The sequence below is a fragment of the Embiotoca jacksoni genome, unplaced genomic scaffold, assembly GCF_022577435.1.
Source record: "Embiotoca jacksoni isolate LCO1_2020_lvr unplaced genomic scaffold, fEmbJac1.0.p SCAF_27, whole genome shotgun sequence".
In the NCBI taxonomy this organism is placed as follows: Eukaryota; Metazoa; Chordata; class Actinopteri; family Embiotocidae; genus Embiotoca; species Embiotoca jacksoni.
In genome coordinates this window covers 4,918,854-4,933,840 of record NW_027185378.1, presented here as the reverse complement: position 1 = coordinate 4,933,840, position 14,987 = coordinate 4,918,854, and the positions used below count along the sequence as shown (strand labels likewise).

Genomic DNA, 14,987 nt, shown 5'->3' with positions numbered 1-14,987 from the left:
TGGGACAGGACGAACGGGAGGCTAACTGTAAAGTGCTTTTGAGACCGCTGAGGTGCTAAAGCGTTCCAGGCGAAGACCATTGAAACGCTCGCCCTCCCCTTCCGATCGCGACGATTCTCAAGTCAACGAGGTCTGTTGGCTTCCTTTTCCGCTGCAGGCGGACTCCGCGGTGGAGGAGGTTCCTGCTCCGGAGCTGTCCGTCGAGGAGCCGTGGTGCGGCGCCGAGGGCCCCGCGTCCATCGCCGAACTCGCCTTGGAGCAAAGAGGTGTCCACTTCCCGCTGGTCCAACACCACTGCCTGTTGGCGTCCCTGCTGCACGCCGCGATGACCTTCAATGTCAAGGTCAAGCCGCTCGGCCTGTTCGACAGCAAGGTGAGGAGACGCTCGTGAACGGACGGGCGCCCACGCGGGTAGTCGCGGTGACTGCGAATGTACACCCAGCTTCATCCACGAGGGGGGAGGTCTGGACGTGGCTGGGCGTGGACAGACACGAACCCGTGGTTATAATGTGTGTGTGTGTGTGTGTGTGTGTGTGTGTGTGTGTGTGTAGGGTAAGAATGCTTTCTTCAGAGATCTGACAACCATCCAGCTGATGCCCAGCGGAGACATGGATCCAGGCTTGGTCTCACTACGGCAGGAGGTGAGAAGTTGAATTCAAATGCCGAAGACGAGAAGATGACGACGTTCCATTTCCAGTCGCCTTATCTCTGTTCACACCACAATTTCCCCCCCCCACCACCTTTCCCTCCCCCTCCCTCACTCTGTCTCAGTTCCTCCTCCGGATGCTGACGGGTTGGGTGCAGGCCATAGACGATCCTCCCAGCTCCGGCCCTGCCGCCGGGTCCACCCCTCTGCCCTCGAGCGGACCCAAAGCCGACTGGTGGCCCTCGCTGTGTCTGGAGCTGGGCTCCCTGCTGCAGGTCAACCCAGACATCCTCCGACGGCACATTGTCTGCGAGCTCTACAACCAAGGCCTGGACCCGCGTGCTGAAGAGGTACGGAGAGGGACGACGTTCAGTTTAGAGTCACAAACTGTTTCCGTCAAGACTGCTGGCGCCAGACCGCGACAACGTTTGTCTCTTTTTTTTTTTTTTTTTTTTTTTAAATCGGGGTGATGTTTTTGTTAAAAAAAAGAAAAGAAAAAAAAAAAGAAATTGCAGATGACCTCTCCGCTGTCCTGCCCTCTAGGTGATGTTAGAGGTGGAAGATAAGGATGTGCTGGGCTCCCAGCTCTTGGTGCTGACTGGTCAGAGGCTGAGCTACTCACTCCTCCACAGCCAGAGTCAGACGCAGGCCGCCATGGAGCTGTTGGCCCGCCTGCCCCCCACCCTCTGCACATGGCTGAAGGCAATGGTGAGGAAAAACCCTGCGACCTTCCGACCGCAGTTTCCCCGCTGAAAGACCCCTCCGCTGTCTGTTTTTTGAACTGCGGTCTATATTCTGTGCTGCAGGACCCCGGCGAGCTGAGGTGCCCCCTGGTCCCGCTGCCCCAGACCAGCCGGCTGGTGGGTCGTCTGATTGAAATCCTGCCAGAAAACCACGCCCAGTACAGCCTGGCCCTGCACCTCCTGGAGGCCGTGGAGGTCCTCACCACCGAGGACTGACCTCACTGCCAGAGGCTGAAGGTTCACGGACACTACGGGAGGGACAACCCTTCAGAGCATGGGACAAGGAGGAAGAAGAAAGGAAAAAAAGAAGCTTTCCGACCCTCCTTGAAACATCCTCAGGAAGTTTTGTCATTCAGCTCATGTTAATATTGATAAATTCAGTTTGATTGTAGAGGGCAGTGTTCAATAGAGTGGATACGACGGGCTTTTAACCCTTTTTTCTTTTTTTAATCCATCATATTTTTGTGCATGTGACATAAATTCTATTGAATATTTGTGTTGTTGAAGAGCATTATCAAGAGGCTACATCACGAGATGGTTATTGAGGAGCGGAGCATGTCTTCTCTTTGTAACGTCACCCTTCGTTTTCACTTAGTTTGACTTTCGAATCAGATGTCCCGCGTGCCATATCGGAGCTCTGTTAAGACATTTTCCCTTCCTCCTCCCCCACAGAACCAGAGATGTATCATACAGAAATATGGACCTTATTTTTTATTTATATATATATATATATGCAGACGGGTGCTGTACTAGCTGCGCCTGTGCACTAATTCTGTAGCTCTTACATCCAGCTGCTCCCACTGGGCTCCAAAGTAGAATTAAAAAAACAAAAAAACAAAAAAAGGTTTCTCAGAAGCTGTTGTTGTTCTGCCGAGTTAATGCAACACTTTTAGCTGCTCGCACCACAGACGAAGATAAAGCTCCATTTATTTATTCGTAACGCAGACGGTTCTTCCATATACCTTACATAGTTTGGGAAAGTTTACAAGGAACAGTATTCATGCGACAACTTCCCCACATCATCATTGCCGAGTTTAAATTCTCTACTGTCACATAGTGACATTTTGTATTGAACTCTTTTTCTTTCCACACATAAAAAAAAAAAAAAAAAAAAAAACACACACAGGCCCTCTAAATGGAAATCACATCAGCGTCTTTGATTCCTTACTGTATATACCGTAAACAAACTTTTCCACGTATTAAATGTTGATTTGGACATTTTGGTTTTAACGCTTCGCACCCGTTGTTGAAGAAAAGCGAGTTAAGTGCGTAAGACGACAGATCTTTACCGCAAATTTAGCGACCCCGTTCCTCGTTATCTGCCGTGGGGGGTCATTTCTGTTCCGATACCAGAGCAACGGGTTCGTTTTTGCTTGCAAGTGACCAGTGAGTCCCGTGAGAGAAACTGAAGTGGATTAACAGACTTGATTTGGAGCCGGCGTTGCGTGGTTTTTTTTTCAGCTGACGGTGACGGTTTCCGCTCAGAGGCTTCACCCAAAAGCGTGGAAACGAAACGAGCCGGCGTTTTGACGATTGGCGCTCGCTGGTCGTCGTGGCGACGGGGCGGTCGGGCCCGTCAGCGAGCCTGTGAAACCACGGTCTGGCAGCGCGGGCACAAGCAGTCTGCTGACTCGGCGGTGTGGCGGCGACACCGCGGGCAGCGGGCGGTGGAGGTGGGCACCGCCGCTATACTGTAGGCGCTGTCCTCGCGGATGACACCACCTGACGGGACACACGCACACACACACACACACACACACACACTGCTGTGAAGTACAGGTTGCGCAGTCTGCAGCTTTATGCAAATTCTTAATGAGTAATTAAGTGTTTTTTGAGAACACTGATCAAATGAATACACAAATTCTATCAAGGTCATACTGATGCAGTTTGGTTGCCGATATTAACAGCATATTATAAGTTATAGGATATTGATAATACGTGTCCACTGTCTTTTCACAATATCACACAGCTACTACTGCTGTCGGTAACGACTTTTCTCATCAAGGATGATCGACATTTTTTTTATCAACACACAAATCTTTTTTTTTTTTTAGTTTAGAGCTGATGTTCCTCACCCTCCAAGTTGATGAGAAAGGTGCCGTTGTTCAGCAGGGCCTCCGGGTGCAGGTCCCGGGGCAGCTCACTGGTGAGGTTGACTCGGGCCACCATCATCAACTCGGCCAGCTGGGAGGTGGTGGAGGTGGGCTCCTCCTGGAGGGACTGGAAGGGTGGAAGGGGGGAGGGGGGGTGGTTTTAGAAATATACCGTCTCCTTTGCAGTGATAGCCACATAAACGTCCCGCCTAGTCCCTGATCTACACGTATGTCAAAGGGTGCCGACTCCAGTCTGCATGTTTCAGCTCTTTCCACGGACGTTTGATTGGATTCCGATTCAGGACTCGTGGAAGGTACGACGTACCTCGACCTTGTCATTCATCTTAATTCTAATTGGAGGTTTATCCTTGGTTCTGTGTCTCCCATTACCACCGTCCTTCTGTTCAACCCGGGGTCGATCTTCCTCTTCCAGTCACACCCAGGCAGATTGACTACAGTCCCAAAAGACCTGAAACTTGTCAATAGTATTTTGTAACCGTTGTCACGGGAACATCAAGCTGCTTGGATACGGCCTTGTACCCTTTATCGTGCTTTATTTTTTATATTAGCAATGCAACCAAAAATGCTTATGTTTTGGGTTGTTTTTGGGGTTCACCTGTTCCTTACCGTTTACCAAACCTTCTGTACCTTAAACTGAAGTGGATTACTGAGGGTTGATCAGTTTCAGCTTACCTCCATGAGCTCAAACATAAGGCCGGGTTCGATAGCGACGGTGAGGTCGTACTGAGCAGCGTTTTTGCCAGGAATGGAGGACAGGAAGGAGTCTCTGATGGCACACGCCCCCTCCACGGCCTCCTCCAATCCCGGTCGCCGCCACACGGAGCTGCTTTTGATCCAGCCGCTTCGGAACAACGTCTCCCCTTCTGTCGACACAAGTCCAGACGATGGAACACTTTTTAGTTGGCAAGGCAACGGAATAAACACGCGGTCGCAAGGGAAACGAGGGCGAAGGAGAAACGGCGGACGGGCGCGTACTGTCGTGTCCCGGTGCGTGGAGGTAGACCTCTTCGGCGAGATGAGGCAGGATGGGAGCGATGGATCTGGTCAGCCCATCCAGTATTTCTTCTAAAACGGTCTGACATGATCTTCTGCCCAGCGAGTCCTCTGGATCACAGTACAACCTGACGGGAGGAGGCAGCGATCAGGAGGAGGACGGAGGCGAAAAGACAAACCGAAGCCGGTTTAACAACTCGTGGTTTCCGCGTCGGGAGACTTCACCTGTCCTTGATGATGCTGAAGTAAAAGCTGGAGAGGTCTCCGGTGACGAAGGCTTGGAGGACACGGATGGCCCTGCCGGCATCGAACTCGCCGTACGCGTCCGTAACCTGCAAACACAAACGTCACCGGGACACTTGTTTCGGGCGGAGGCCGAGAGACGGTTGGGACGTCAAACGTGACTCCACTTCAAGACGCACCTTGATGCCGTACTCGCGGAGCCGGTGCAGCATGTACTGGTCGACGTAGTGCATCTCTTTGGGGTCCACGGCTTGCACACGGGGGTCGAAGCCCCGCAGGTTACCGAGCAGGAACTTCAGAGTGTTCCTCAACTGGAAGATTAAAACAAAGGATCGGGGGGGAGGGGGAGGGAGGGAGGGAGAGGGGGGGGGGGATGAGGACGAGGACGGATGTGACAAAACGGTGAGCGGAATTCATCAAAAACGGTCAACTGTGCTTTGCCCCTGCTGCAGCGGTACCTTGCTGATGCCGTCTCTGGCCGAGTTGAGCGCAGTCGGCCCAATTTGGACCTCGGAGAAGACATTCGACTCTGCCACCCACCAACGTAGCGCGTCCGCCCCGTAGGCCGGCTCGCCGGAGTGCTGACGAGGACGACGAGGGACACGGGACAAAACAAAGACGGGAGGATCGTGTGTGAGATGTGTGTGGAAGTTTTTTTTATTTGGGAGTCCACTCTCAGTAGAAACCATTTTAAATCTTATCAAAAAAAAAAAAATTTAAAAAACATTTAGCATCGTTCCTTAAGGCTTGACGGGTAAAAAAAATTAAAAAAAACAAATTCGCTCTATTCAACTCTGTCCTAAACTAAAAATCTGCAGACTGCGGTGATTTGAAATGTCAACTTCATTCAAGAGCAAAACCAAAACTGGTTAATAACAAAACAAAACAAAAATGAAGAGCAGACGTTCTCCGAAGCCTCATTTCCGCCCATCCTCCCTTTGCCTTACCTTCCCTCCATTAATGACGACGTCAGGATCCACAACGTTGCCCACAGACTTGGACATCTTTTCTCCCTTCTCGCTGACTGCAAAGCCGTGGACCACCAGAGACCTGCAGCACATCACGTTACTGCACATTCGTCCAGCCCGCCCGCCGCGTCGGCTCGTCCGCGGACAAACACCGGCGGCGAGCGGGAGGGGACGCTCACCTGTAAGGCGCCCTGTTCTTCACGGCGACAGCGGTGAGCAGCGACGACTGGAACCAGCCCCCGATCTGGTCCTTCCCTTCCACGTACGCGTCCGCCCTGGGGTCGGACTCTGGAGGAGGCCAGGTTGGAGAGGATAATCAGGGTTTTGTTTTTGTACACTCAGTGCCGTGAAACATTTGGTGCAACAACAACAACAACAACAACAAAAAAAGAAGTTAGAGCGTCTTTCCAGAAGACAGAAATGTCCGGCAAGAGACGAGAGAGAGAGAGAGAGAGAGAGATCAGCCTCTGTTAGTTTGGAACTGCAACGACCCGTCACCAAGAGTGCCTCGGCCGTAGGAAAAGAACCTTGTTGTTTTTTGTTTTGTTTTTCTTCCCCAATGCGTTTTAACTCTTTAAAGGGGTTAGAAACTTTGCACAGGTAGCTTCTGACACACGGGTGTTTGCAGCCACGGCGACACGGCCGCGGAGTCCGTTTCCACCCGGAACGAATCCACGGAGAAAAAGCCGGAGCGAAGAAGAAAATCGGGAAAAAAGAAACGAGACCGCAGCCGGTGTTCTCCGAAGCCGGGCGCTCCGGGTCCTGCATGCAAAGGAGAGAAACGTAGGGAGGGGGAGGAGGGTTGTAAAAAAATAAATAAAAAAAAAAAAAAGCAAGACGTTGAGACTCGTGCTGCAGCGAAGAGCTATTACCAACGAACAAGCAGACCCAAACGAAACCAGAAAACACAATGGGAGTCATCAGCCCGAGGGAACAAAGACAAGAGGGGGGGGGGCGGGACGTATTTGAAAGACAGGAGCTGCTGCTGTGGTTTTTTTTTGTTTGTCCCCCCCCTGGTGGCGAATCGTTAAAAACAACCTGTGACCAGAGGTTTGCGCAGCGGAGCCGGGAGCCAGTCGAGACGAGACTCGGGCTCCTCGGGGTCTCCCTCCGTCTCCTCTGGAAAACGACAACACAACCGAAACACAAAGACAGCGGTGACACAACGTTTGCATAATTCCGTTATATTTTTCGAAAAAACAACAACAACAACAACAACAACAAACAAGAGGGACTACGCTGCGGAGGAATGTCAATATTAGAATATATTCTATTAAATGAACAAGAGAAACGGACGGGAACACTTTTACGGTGGGACTGGCCCACACGGGGCATACTTTGAATGTCGAATGTGTAATTTGAAGAGTTTACCGCTGGAGTGGATATCTGTGGCAAGAGTGCCTTTGCAATAATAACAAAAAAATCAAATTTAAAAAAAAAAAAATGCCCCGCAAGAGTTTATTGTCTGACGTCCTATTGAACGTCCAGTCGGACACACCTCGCCCGGTGTCCCGCGCCATGCTGAGGCTGCACGGTCTGCTGATCCGGGACGGTGACGGGCCAGCGACTGCTTTTTGCTAAATGATATTTTGCAAAGCAGCTTAATCGGCTCCGTGAAGGCAGCTTTTAAGCAGCTTTTAAGCAGCTTTTAAGCAGCTTTTAAGCAGCTCTCCGCAACACAACTAATTACAGGACACTTAATTAAAGGCACTTTGGAAGCTCGAGGTCGGAGAGAGGTGAGCTGTTATTCTCGAGACCAAAACCTGACGGGGAGTGACGGTGGAGGGAAAGATGTGTATTACTAAAAAAAATAAAATAAATTAAAAAAAAACGTGAACAACATCAATCGACTTTCTTGTAGCTTATGAAAACTGAATAATAATAATAAAAAAATAAATAAACATTTGTATAGAAGCATTGATCTGCATTAACGGAACAGATTGAACCGATGCAATTCCAGATGTACCTTCGAGTACGGCCGCCCACGACGCTCCGCTGTCAAACCAGATGTCCAGGACGTCTTCCCCGCGAACGTAGTCACTCACCGGACCCGCTTTACTCTGGAAGAAACAAACAAACAAAACAAAAACAAGAACATTCACAGGAGTACGGTAGGAAACGTGTTTGAAGCTACGCCGATTCATTTTTTTTGTTTTTTTTTTTTTAACCGGGAAAGTTTGCGGGACTGCAGACAATTATGAGAGGGGTTCACTGCGAGAGCTGTCGCCAAGCTGGTTTGCTCGGAGAGCTCTTTCTTCCAGGACGTAAACAAGCGAGAGTGCTTGGAGCACTGAACCGGAACCGGGCCCGGTGCAGCGCACTTTGGAAAACTCCTTCTGTTGACTGATGGAGGAGCTCCAAGTGATGAAGTGTGAAAAGCTATTGTCAATAAATGAGTTGGCTACTTTTAGGAATCTAAAAGTGGAAACATATTTTGATTAGTTTATATATAAATATATATATATATATATATATATTTATATTTTTTTTTTTTTTTTTTTTTTTTTTTAATCAGTTATTTCATAGTTTTGATGTCTTCAGTTTTGTTAGAAAATAGTAAGAAAAACATCCTTGAACGAGTGGGTGTGTCCAAACATCTGACTGGTATTCTACATACAGGATGTGCCTGTAGTGGCTCGTAAAGGACAGACATACAGATGATTATCAATGTCGTGAGCATCTTTAATTCCATTCAAATTACTGCCAAACAGCGGGAAGGAAGTAAACAGCAGTTCATTGTCTAGAATATTTTCATAACGTTATGAAATTTGAATTAAAGAGGAAAAATACAACCTGATGTATCGCTGAGGCGGCGTCACGCCTCCGTCTGCATTTAATCCCACATTCACACTAACACGCATTTACTCACCTTCTTGAGCACCTCCGGAGGCAGCAACGTCTCAGCGGGCAGCTCCCACCAACAGTCGCTGCCCTTTTCTTTGAAGAGCTTTGCTATGTGGGACACTGTGTACCTGCAAAGGCCAGAGACATGGAGAATGTTTACTATCTTCTATTTTATTTATTTGTATTTTTTTATTTATTGTAACACAAAAAGACAATAAGGGCAGTCAATAGAGTTACAGGCTGTGTCAGGTGAGTTGAAGTTAATTTGGTGTTGGTGTAGCCTGTGTGTGTGTGTGTGCGTGTGCGTGTGTGTGTGTGTGTGTGTGTGTGTGTGTGTTACCTAGCAGTCAAAGTTCCAATTTCGGTGCCAGTGTGCTTAAATTATGATTGTGGATATGCACAGAAAGCTAAAGTAAGATAACAGGACGGATGAGATCAAGTTTGTGGGAAATGAATGAGAGATTACAAAACTGACTGTTGCAGAAGTTTTGATGGCGGATGATACATTTTCCATCGAGAGGTCATCTATTAGAAGCTTTTTTTTTTCCAGTGTGAGAATGTTTACTATCTAACGTGTGTGAGGCCGGTTTTGCCTTGCAGTGTGTGGTGTGTACGAGCTTCACTTGTTGATGAGAGCCTCTCCGGTCTCTCTGTGGTAGAACACCGGGATAGGGACCCCCCAGCTTCGCTGTCTGGAGATGCACCAGTAGGTCCGTCTGTCCAGCATGGCCAGCAGGCTGCCCCTCGCCGACTCCGGCAAAACACGCACCTTCTGCAGTGCCTCCTGGACACGCACACACACACACGCACACGCACGCACTGTTTATCCCTTGCAAATAAACTGTACAAACAAAGCATGTCCTGTCATTGAAAACATCCTGTTTCCTTCGCTGGATAAGATCAATGCGTGACTGCCCGAGAACCAGGAACAGACTGCGTTTATTCTGAGGAAACGGGAACAAAAAAGTCCGAACATACCGTGATATGCCCATCGAGTTTACCTTGGCTTTGTCTTTCAGTGATGCCGTGTTGATGAACCACTGCTTACTGGGCCTGATGACCACCGGCTGCTTTGTCCTCCAGTCGTACGGGTAGCTGTGGACACAGCGCTCCTCCATCACCAGAGCCCCGCACTCCTTCAGCATGGAAATCACTGACACGGGAAGGTAAGAGCAGGTTCCCCGAAAACACGCATCAAAGAGGGGGAAGAAAAAAAAAACAACAACTAAAAGTACAGACACATAAATAAAGACCACCACAACCACTCGGTGCTCTCAGACGTCCATAAGAGTTGATGTTATGTTCATGCTGTACCTTTATCTGAGCCTTCACTCATTACAGACAGGTTCTGTAGCTCCGGTCCAGCCAGCTCAGTGTACTTGCCATCTTCATCCACCATGCACTCCTTTTGGGAGAAGAAACACACACACGCAGTTACACGTGTCCCTTTTTTTTCCCCACCGCCGGTACGACTCTGCTCGACTCAACTTCACTCGCTTTTAGTCCCCATGTGCGTTTCTGGGTTCTGTTTTACCCCTTTAAGTGGAGCTGATCCGAATAGCCAGGTGAAACTACTGTGACGTCATCGTCGGCGTGAAACACACACTTGTTGGATCCTTTCTTCAGCAATTAAACACAGCGCTGTCTGCACCTCCCCCCAAAAGGCGGCGTCGCAGGTTTGTCATGAAGTGAGCGGAGTCCAGTGAATAAATAAACTGTTGCTAATATAGTAAGCTTGGCGAATTAACAATGGTGGGTATGTGCGGGATGTCACGCCCGTAGTGATAATTCAAGGTGGCGATTCTCTCTGACCAGTCAGTGGTCCGTCTGCAGTGTTTTCGCGTCACCTTTTGGGTCAGCTCGCTTGGAACCTCAGAGGTGATATAAAAAAAATTAAAAAATTTTTTTTTCAAAAAGCACCACGTATCGGACGCTATCCGCAGCTTTTGCTCAAAATGGAAAAAGCGAGTAGAGCCGTTGCAAAACGGGCCGAAAGGGACATAAGTCATGTTTTACCATGTCATTTAGTCTGCCACATTCTGCCAAAAATATTTATAACTGAATCTATCTAAATTTATCGGCATTATATTAACTCGTATCGTGATCAATATGAATTTAACATCCCATCCAAACCTTATATGATGTATTCTTTGAAATATATGGTCTATACATTGTTTTTGATGACCCATAACTTACACCAGGGTCACATTAGGGTTTTATTCTTAGATTATTGGAGACACATTTTAGAAGCTGGAAACATAAATTGTTTTAATCGATTGTTGACGTCGTTGTTGTCCCGTCTGTTTAGAGTACATTGTTGAGATTTTAAAACTCTACATCGGTGTCACCGGAATAGAATAAAAATAAATAAAAGAATACAACGTACCACTGGCAGTTTGAACTGTGAAGCCACGCCGTAATCGTCCATGCCGTGAGCTGGCGCTGTGTGGACCAATCCCGTTCCTTTGGCCATAGTCACGTGATTGGCCGGCAGCAACGGCACTTGCTTGTCAGGAATTGTGGGATGTTTGCAGAACCCACCTTCGAGTTGGGAGCCTCGGAGGAGAAAAGTGGAGAATATATCAGCATGGTTTGTAACAGAGAAGACACTCTTTTGTGTGTTTGTGTGTGTGTGTGTGTGTGTGTGTGTGTGTGTGTGTGCGTGTGCGTGTGCGTGTGCGTGTGCGAGCATCACCTGTGAAGGTGCCCACAGTCTGCAGCTCCGTGCCCAGCAGTGCCGCCATGTTGGCCGTGCGCTCACTTGCAACCAACAGCAGCTGACAATTATCATCTCTCTTTACCACGGAGTACCTGCAAACCCAGACACGAGCCACTCGGTTACCAAATACAAAAACGGTACCACACATTGTTCATGTCACACACACACACACACACACACACACACACGCTCTGTGTTGTGCCTGAAAATGTTCGATTTTTATCATCTAGTCTATTAAAAAAAAAAGGACATTTTTACAACGAGAGCCTTAAACCAGATGCTTAAATGCTTTTTGTGTCTGCAACGAGCATGTTAACTTCAACACATTCCTACTGTAGACATTCAATAACAGTATAACTACCACGAACAGACCGTTCGCAAAGAAGACTGTAAGATTCTTCTGCCCAGGACACTGTGAGCTTACAGAAATGTCAGATATATTCACATACGAGATATAATGTATTTGACCAGGGCGGGTTTATTCTTTAACTGTGCAATGTTCTGGTCATACACATATTGGCCACAATTTTTTGAATGAACACGCTGAAGTGATCTTCTCAAAACTAACTGTCTGTGTAAAGTATTAGGTTTTACAATATTTCAGCCAGACATCCACGTAAACATTGAAACAGGTTTTGCTGTCAGTAATTGTTCTTAATGTTCACAAAGGAGTCCCAGTTGTCTATTTGTGTTGTTGCAGAGAGGTAACATCCTACTGAAATAACTGTATCTTTAGAAGATGTCCTCTTGGTTTGATTAAGTCTGGATTATGTCCCCCAATCAGCTGCATCGGAAAACACGTCAGAAAGAGGTCTCGTTATAGCTACCAGGGGAAATTATTACAAAGATGAAAACCTGTAAACTGTAAACGTGTCCTTGAAAGTTAGAAAAACAAATATAATTGGATTGGAATTTTTACTTCTCAAATATTAACATCTACGTACTGCCTCGTTGCCCGAAAATTAAAAAAAAAGGAGGTGCTGTTCTCCCACTTTCTCTAAACTCCTGGTTACAGCTCGGTACAAATGTGTTTGGGAACAGAAATTGCCAAGTATCACTTGTATAGAAGATCAGTAACTGTATGACGCAAATGAAACTCAGCAGGAGATGATTAAGGAGTAGGTCTGAAAAGATCAGTCTGGTAATCAATTAGGCAACACGGAAAATGAATTGGTATCGGTATGTCATAACTATTAGGATAGATGACAAATTGTTCAGCAAGAAATGTCAAATATTCTCCAGTTCAAACATCTCAAATGCAAATATTTACTGGGTTATTGAACAAAACATTTGAAGATGAACTGTGATTTCATTTTTTTTTTTTTTTTATAGTTCAAACAATCAGTCAGTTAATTAAGAAAATTGTAAATTAAGTTTCAGCTCGACTAGTAACAGCGGAGTTTTGACAAACGAAGCTTAAACCGATGAGCAGGAGCGGAGGACGGGCCGACTCAAATAAATATGTAACTAATGTGTTCAATAAGTGTTGAGCAGCGTCTGACGGCGGAGAGCTACCCATGTCACGGTGCAGGTTCTTACTGGGCATTAGGCATGTAGCAGACAGCCTGGTTGGCAGGAATGGTCCATGGCTGGGTGGTCCACACCAACACAGAGACACCTTCCAGACCTGCCGAGGGACATATTTACCCACGCACACGGTCGGTCAAACACACACACAAAAACAAACAAAAAAACACATTTCAAAACATTTTTAATTACCCGTATGTGTGTATTTGCATTACCGTCTTCCGAGGCGATCTTAGGCGGCGGTGTGACGACGGGGAACGTGGCATAAATGGCTCTGCTCACATGTTCCAGGTTGTACTCCAACTCTGCCTCTGCCAGGGCCGTTCTATAAAAGGAAACAGACAATGTTATTACAGTTTACGAGAATAGAGTATAACGGTGAAGCCACACTCTGCGACAAGCACGCTGATACGGTACCTCGAAGAAGGCGACCAGAAGACAGGCTTGTAGTCCTCGTATATGAACCCCTGACGAACAACACGGAGGGATAATCCCATTAGACTTTGCGGTTAAACCTAATGTTACGTAATTCTGCCGAGATTCAGAGTCAAAAGCCAGTTTCAATCCTATTCCGTCTTTACTCCCTCTCGGTCTTAACAAGATCGTTACAATTTCGGTGAATAGTTATTGAGGAAATCTTGACAGACATTTTTCAAGAACACGTCAGTGGCCACCTTGCTGTGCATCTCCTGGAAGACGTGCAACTGAGCAGCCTCGTAGGCCCCGTCAAACGTGTAGTAGCACCGGTCCCAATCGGCCATCACCCCCCATCGCTGGAAAGCAGCTTTCTGACGAGCGATCGCCCCCTCTGCAAACTCCCGCGCTGGGCGAGACAGGGAACAAAACATTACAGCCGCCGCAGATCTAACGGCGCTCCGTCGGGCTGCCTGTGGTTTTCTCACCTTTCTGTCTAATCTGCAGCGGGCTGAGGCCGCTGGTCCCCAGATCTCCCAGGGCCTTCAGCTCGATGGGGAGGCCGTGGCAGTCCCAGCCCGGGATGTAGTGGACCTGCCGCCCCCTTAGCATTTCAAAACGGGTACGGATGTCTTTCAGGATCTGAAGTGAAGAGGACGCGGACAGAAGAAAGATTACTTTATTTGAGCTGTCACAGAGTCCAAAAGCAACACACACACACACACACACAAAAGATGTTAACAGAAATAATCATCACGTAGCAACAGCAACTGAATCACAGTAAAGGTTCACAAGTCAACGAATGAACAACCGAGACATGATAAGAACACTGCAAACCGATCACCTTGTTGAGTGCATGTCCTACGTGAGGGTCTCCGTTGGCGTACGGGGGTCCGTCATGAAGGCAAAACTCTTTCTTGGCCTTCCTCCCTCTCTGCCATGAGTACAAATCTGCAAAACCACACTCCTACAGCAGTGAAGAGTATTCACGTGTTTTGAAAAGATAAAAGAAGACATCATTAATATGGAGAAGTCTGTAAAAGGCTCGCTGATCATGCTGAGATGTGTCTTGCCCAAATGCAATATGTACACAAATACACCTGGAGTGTGGGATATGATCTTTTATGTCACTAAACCTAACTCAAAACAATTCTCTTTGCAGAAAATGAGGGACAATTATGTTTTACCTGCATGCCGAATTAAAGATATAACCTTAAACATATATATTAGCAGATGAGATGATTTGCTGCAGTTTGTGTGCGGCTATCAACAAGCGACGTAAAATGAACTTGACAGTTTTTGAGTGAAGCGTCGTCAGCCTATCTATCTATCTATCTATCTATCTATCTATCTATCTATCTATCTATCTATCTATCTATCCTGCGACGTACTTCTTGTATCTGGAGTTCTCGGTCCAAAAGCTCCTGTCCGGTCAGTTTCATTGGGAATTCAGTCCGGGGAAGGAGCACCGTGTCTCGGTACAGCGTTTCTCCGGAACCGACGCCGTGACGGCGGCTGGAGCTGCAGGAGAGAGCCCCGCGGAGGAGGAGGCCGCCTCCCCGGTGTGACCTCCGTCCCCATCTCGCTAGCGTCTGGCTCAGCGCCGGAACCCGGCACAGCAGCATGGAGAGGGCGAGGTAAGTTCCGTGGCCGAGCTAAGGTAAAAAAAAAAAAAAAAAATACCACTGGAAGCGATGCCCCTAGTTTTTGTGTTATGACAGCAGGCAGCTTGCGTGTTGTTGTATTCCGCCCCGTCAGGTGTGCTGTGTTTCTACC

General features: G+C 47.7%; 2 protein-coding genes across 7 annotated transcripts in view; one reads left to right on the top strand and one right to left on the bottom strand.

The window, feature by feature from the left end:
• The window catches only part of rab3gap2 (RAB3 GTPase activating protein subunit 2 (non-catalytic)), a 17,143-nt gene extending 14,550 nt beyond the window's left edge, over window positions 1-2,593 (top strand). For 4 of the 5 annotated variants that reach the window (XM_069160903.1, XM_069160905.1, XM_069160904.1 and 1 more), the window contains exons 31-35: window positions 158-373; window positions 552-641; window positions 772-996; window positions 1,190-1,354; window positions 1,453-2,593. In XM_069160903.1, the coding sequence (XP_069017004.1) occupies window positions 158-373; window positions 552-641; window positions 772-996; window positions 1,190-1,354; window positions 1,453-1,605 (849 nt within the window). In that variant the 3' untranslated portion in view covers window positions 1,606-2,593. The remainder of the gene's footprint in view (window positions 1-157; window positions 374-551; window positions 642-771; window positions 997-1,189; window positions 1,355-1,452) is intronic. The other variant, XM_069160907.1, reaches the window with a different exon arrangement.
• iars2 (isoleucyl-tRNA synthetase 2, mitochondrial) lies at window positions 2,300-14,987 on the bottom strand. Of its 2 annotated transcripts, XM_069160908.1 has the most exons (24): window positions 14,603-14,987; window positions 14,056-14,178; window positions 13,700-13,853; window positions 13,472-13,620; window positions 13,215-13,264; window positions 13,013-13,122; window positions 12,810-12,897; window positions 11,247-11,362; window positions 10,938-11,107; window positions 9,866-9,956; window positions 9,553-9,704; window positions 9,175-9,335; window positions 8,577-8,679; window positions 7,674-7,767; window positions 6,746-6,826; window positions 5,887-5,995; window positions 5,687-5,789; window positions 5,198-5,320; window positions 4,919-5,050; window positions 4,722-4,828; window positions 4,479-4,624; window positions 4,176-4,366; window positions 3,465-3,609; window positions 2,300-3,111 (listed from the first exon to the last, which is right to left on the bottom strand). In XM_069160908.1, the coding sequence occupies exons 1-24, from the start codon at window positions 14,834-14,836 to the stop codon at window positions 2,966-2,968; spliced, it is 3,078 nt and encodes a 1,025-aa protein (XP_069017009.1). In that variant the 5' UTR covers window positions 14,837-14,987; the 3' UTR covers window positions 2,300-2,965. The 2 variants fall into 2 exon arrangements, with proteins under 2 accessions (XP_069017009.1, XP_069017010.1); XM_069160909.1 differs by lacking the exon at window positions 6,746-6,826.

Bases quoted from the DNA above. Each gene is read 5' to 3' on its own strand.
- iars2 (XM_069160908.1), bottom strand. From the start codon at position 14,836: ATGCTGCTGTGCCGGGTTCCGGCGCTGAGCCAGACGCTAGCGAGATGG. The intron at 14,179-14,602 runs GTACGTCGCAGG...TCACTGCTGTAG, and splicing joins GAGAACTCCAGATACAAGAA to GAGTGTGGTTTTGCAGATTT. The intron at 9,957-10,937 runs GTACGTTGTATT...TTCTCCCAAAAG, and splicing joins CACAGTTCAAACTGCCAGTG to GAGTGCATGGTGGATGAAGA.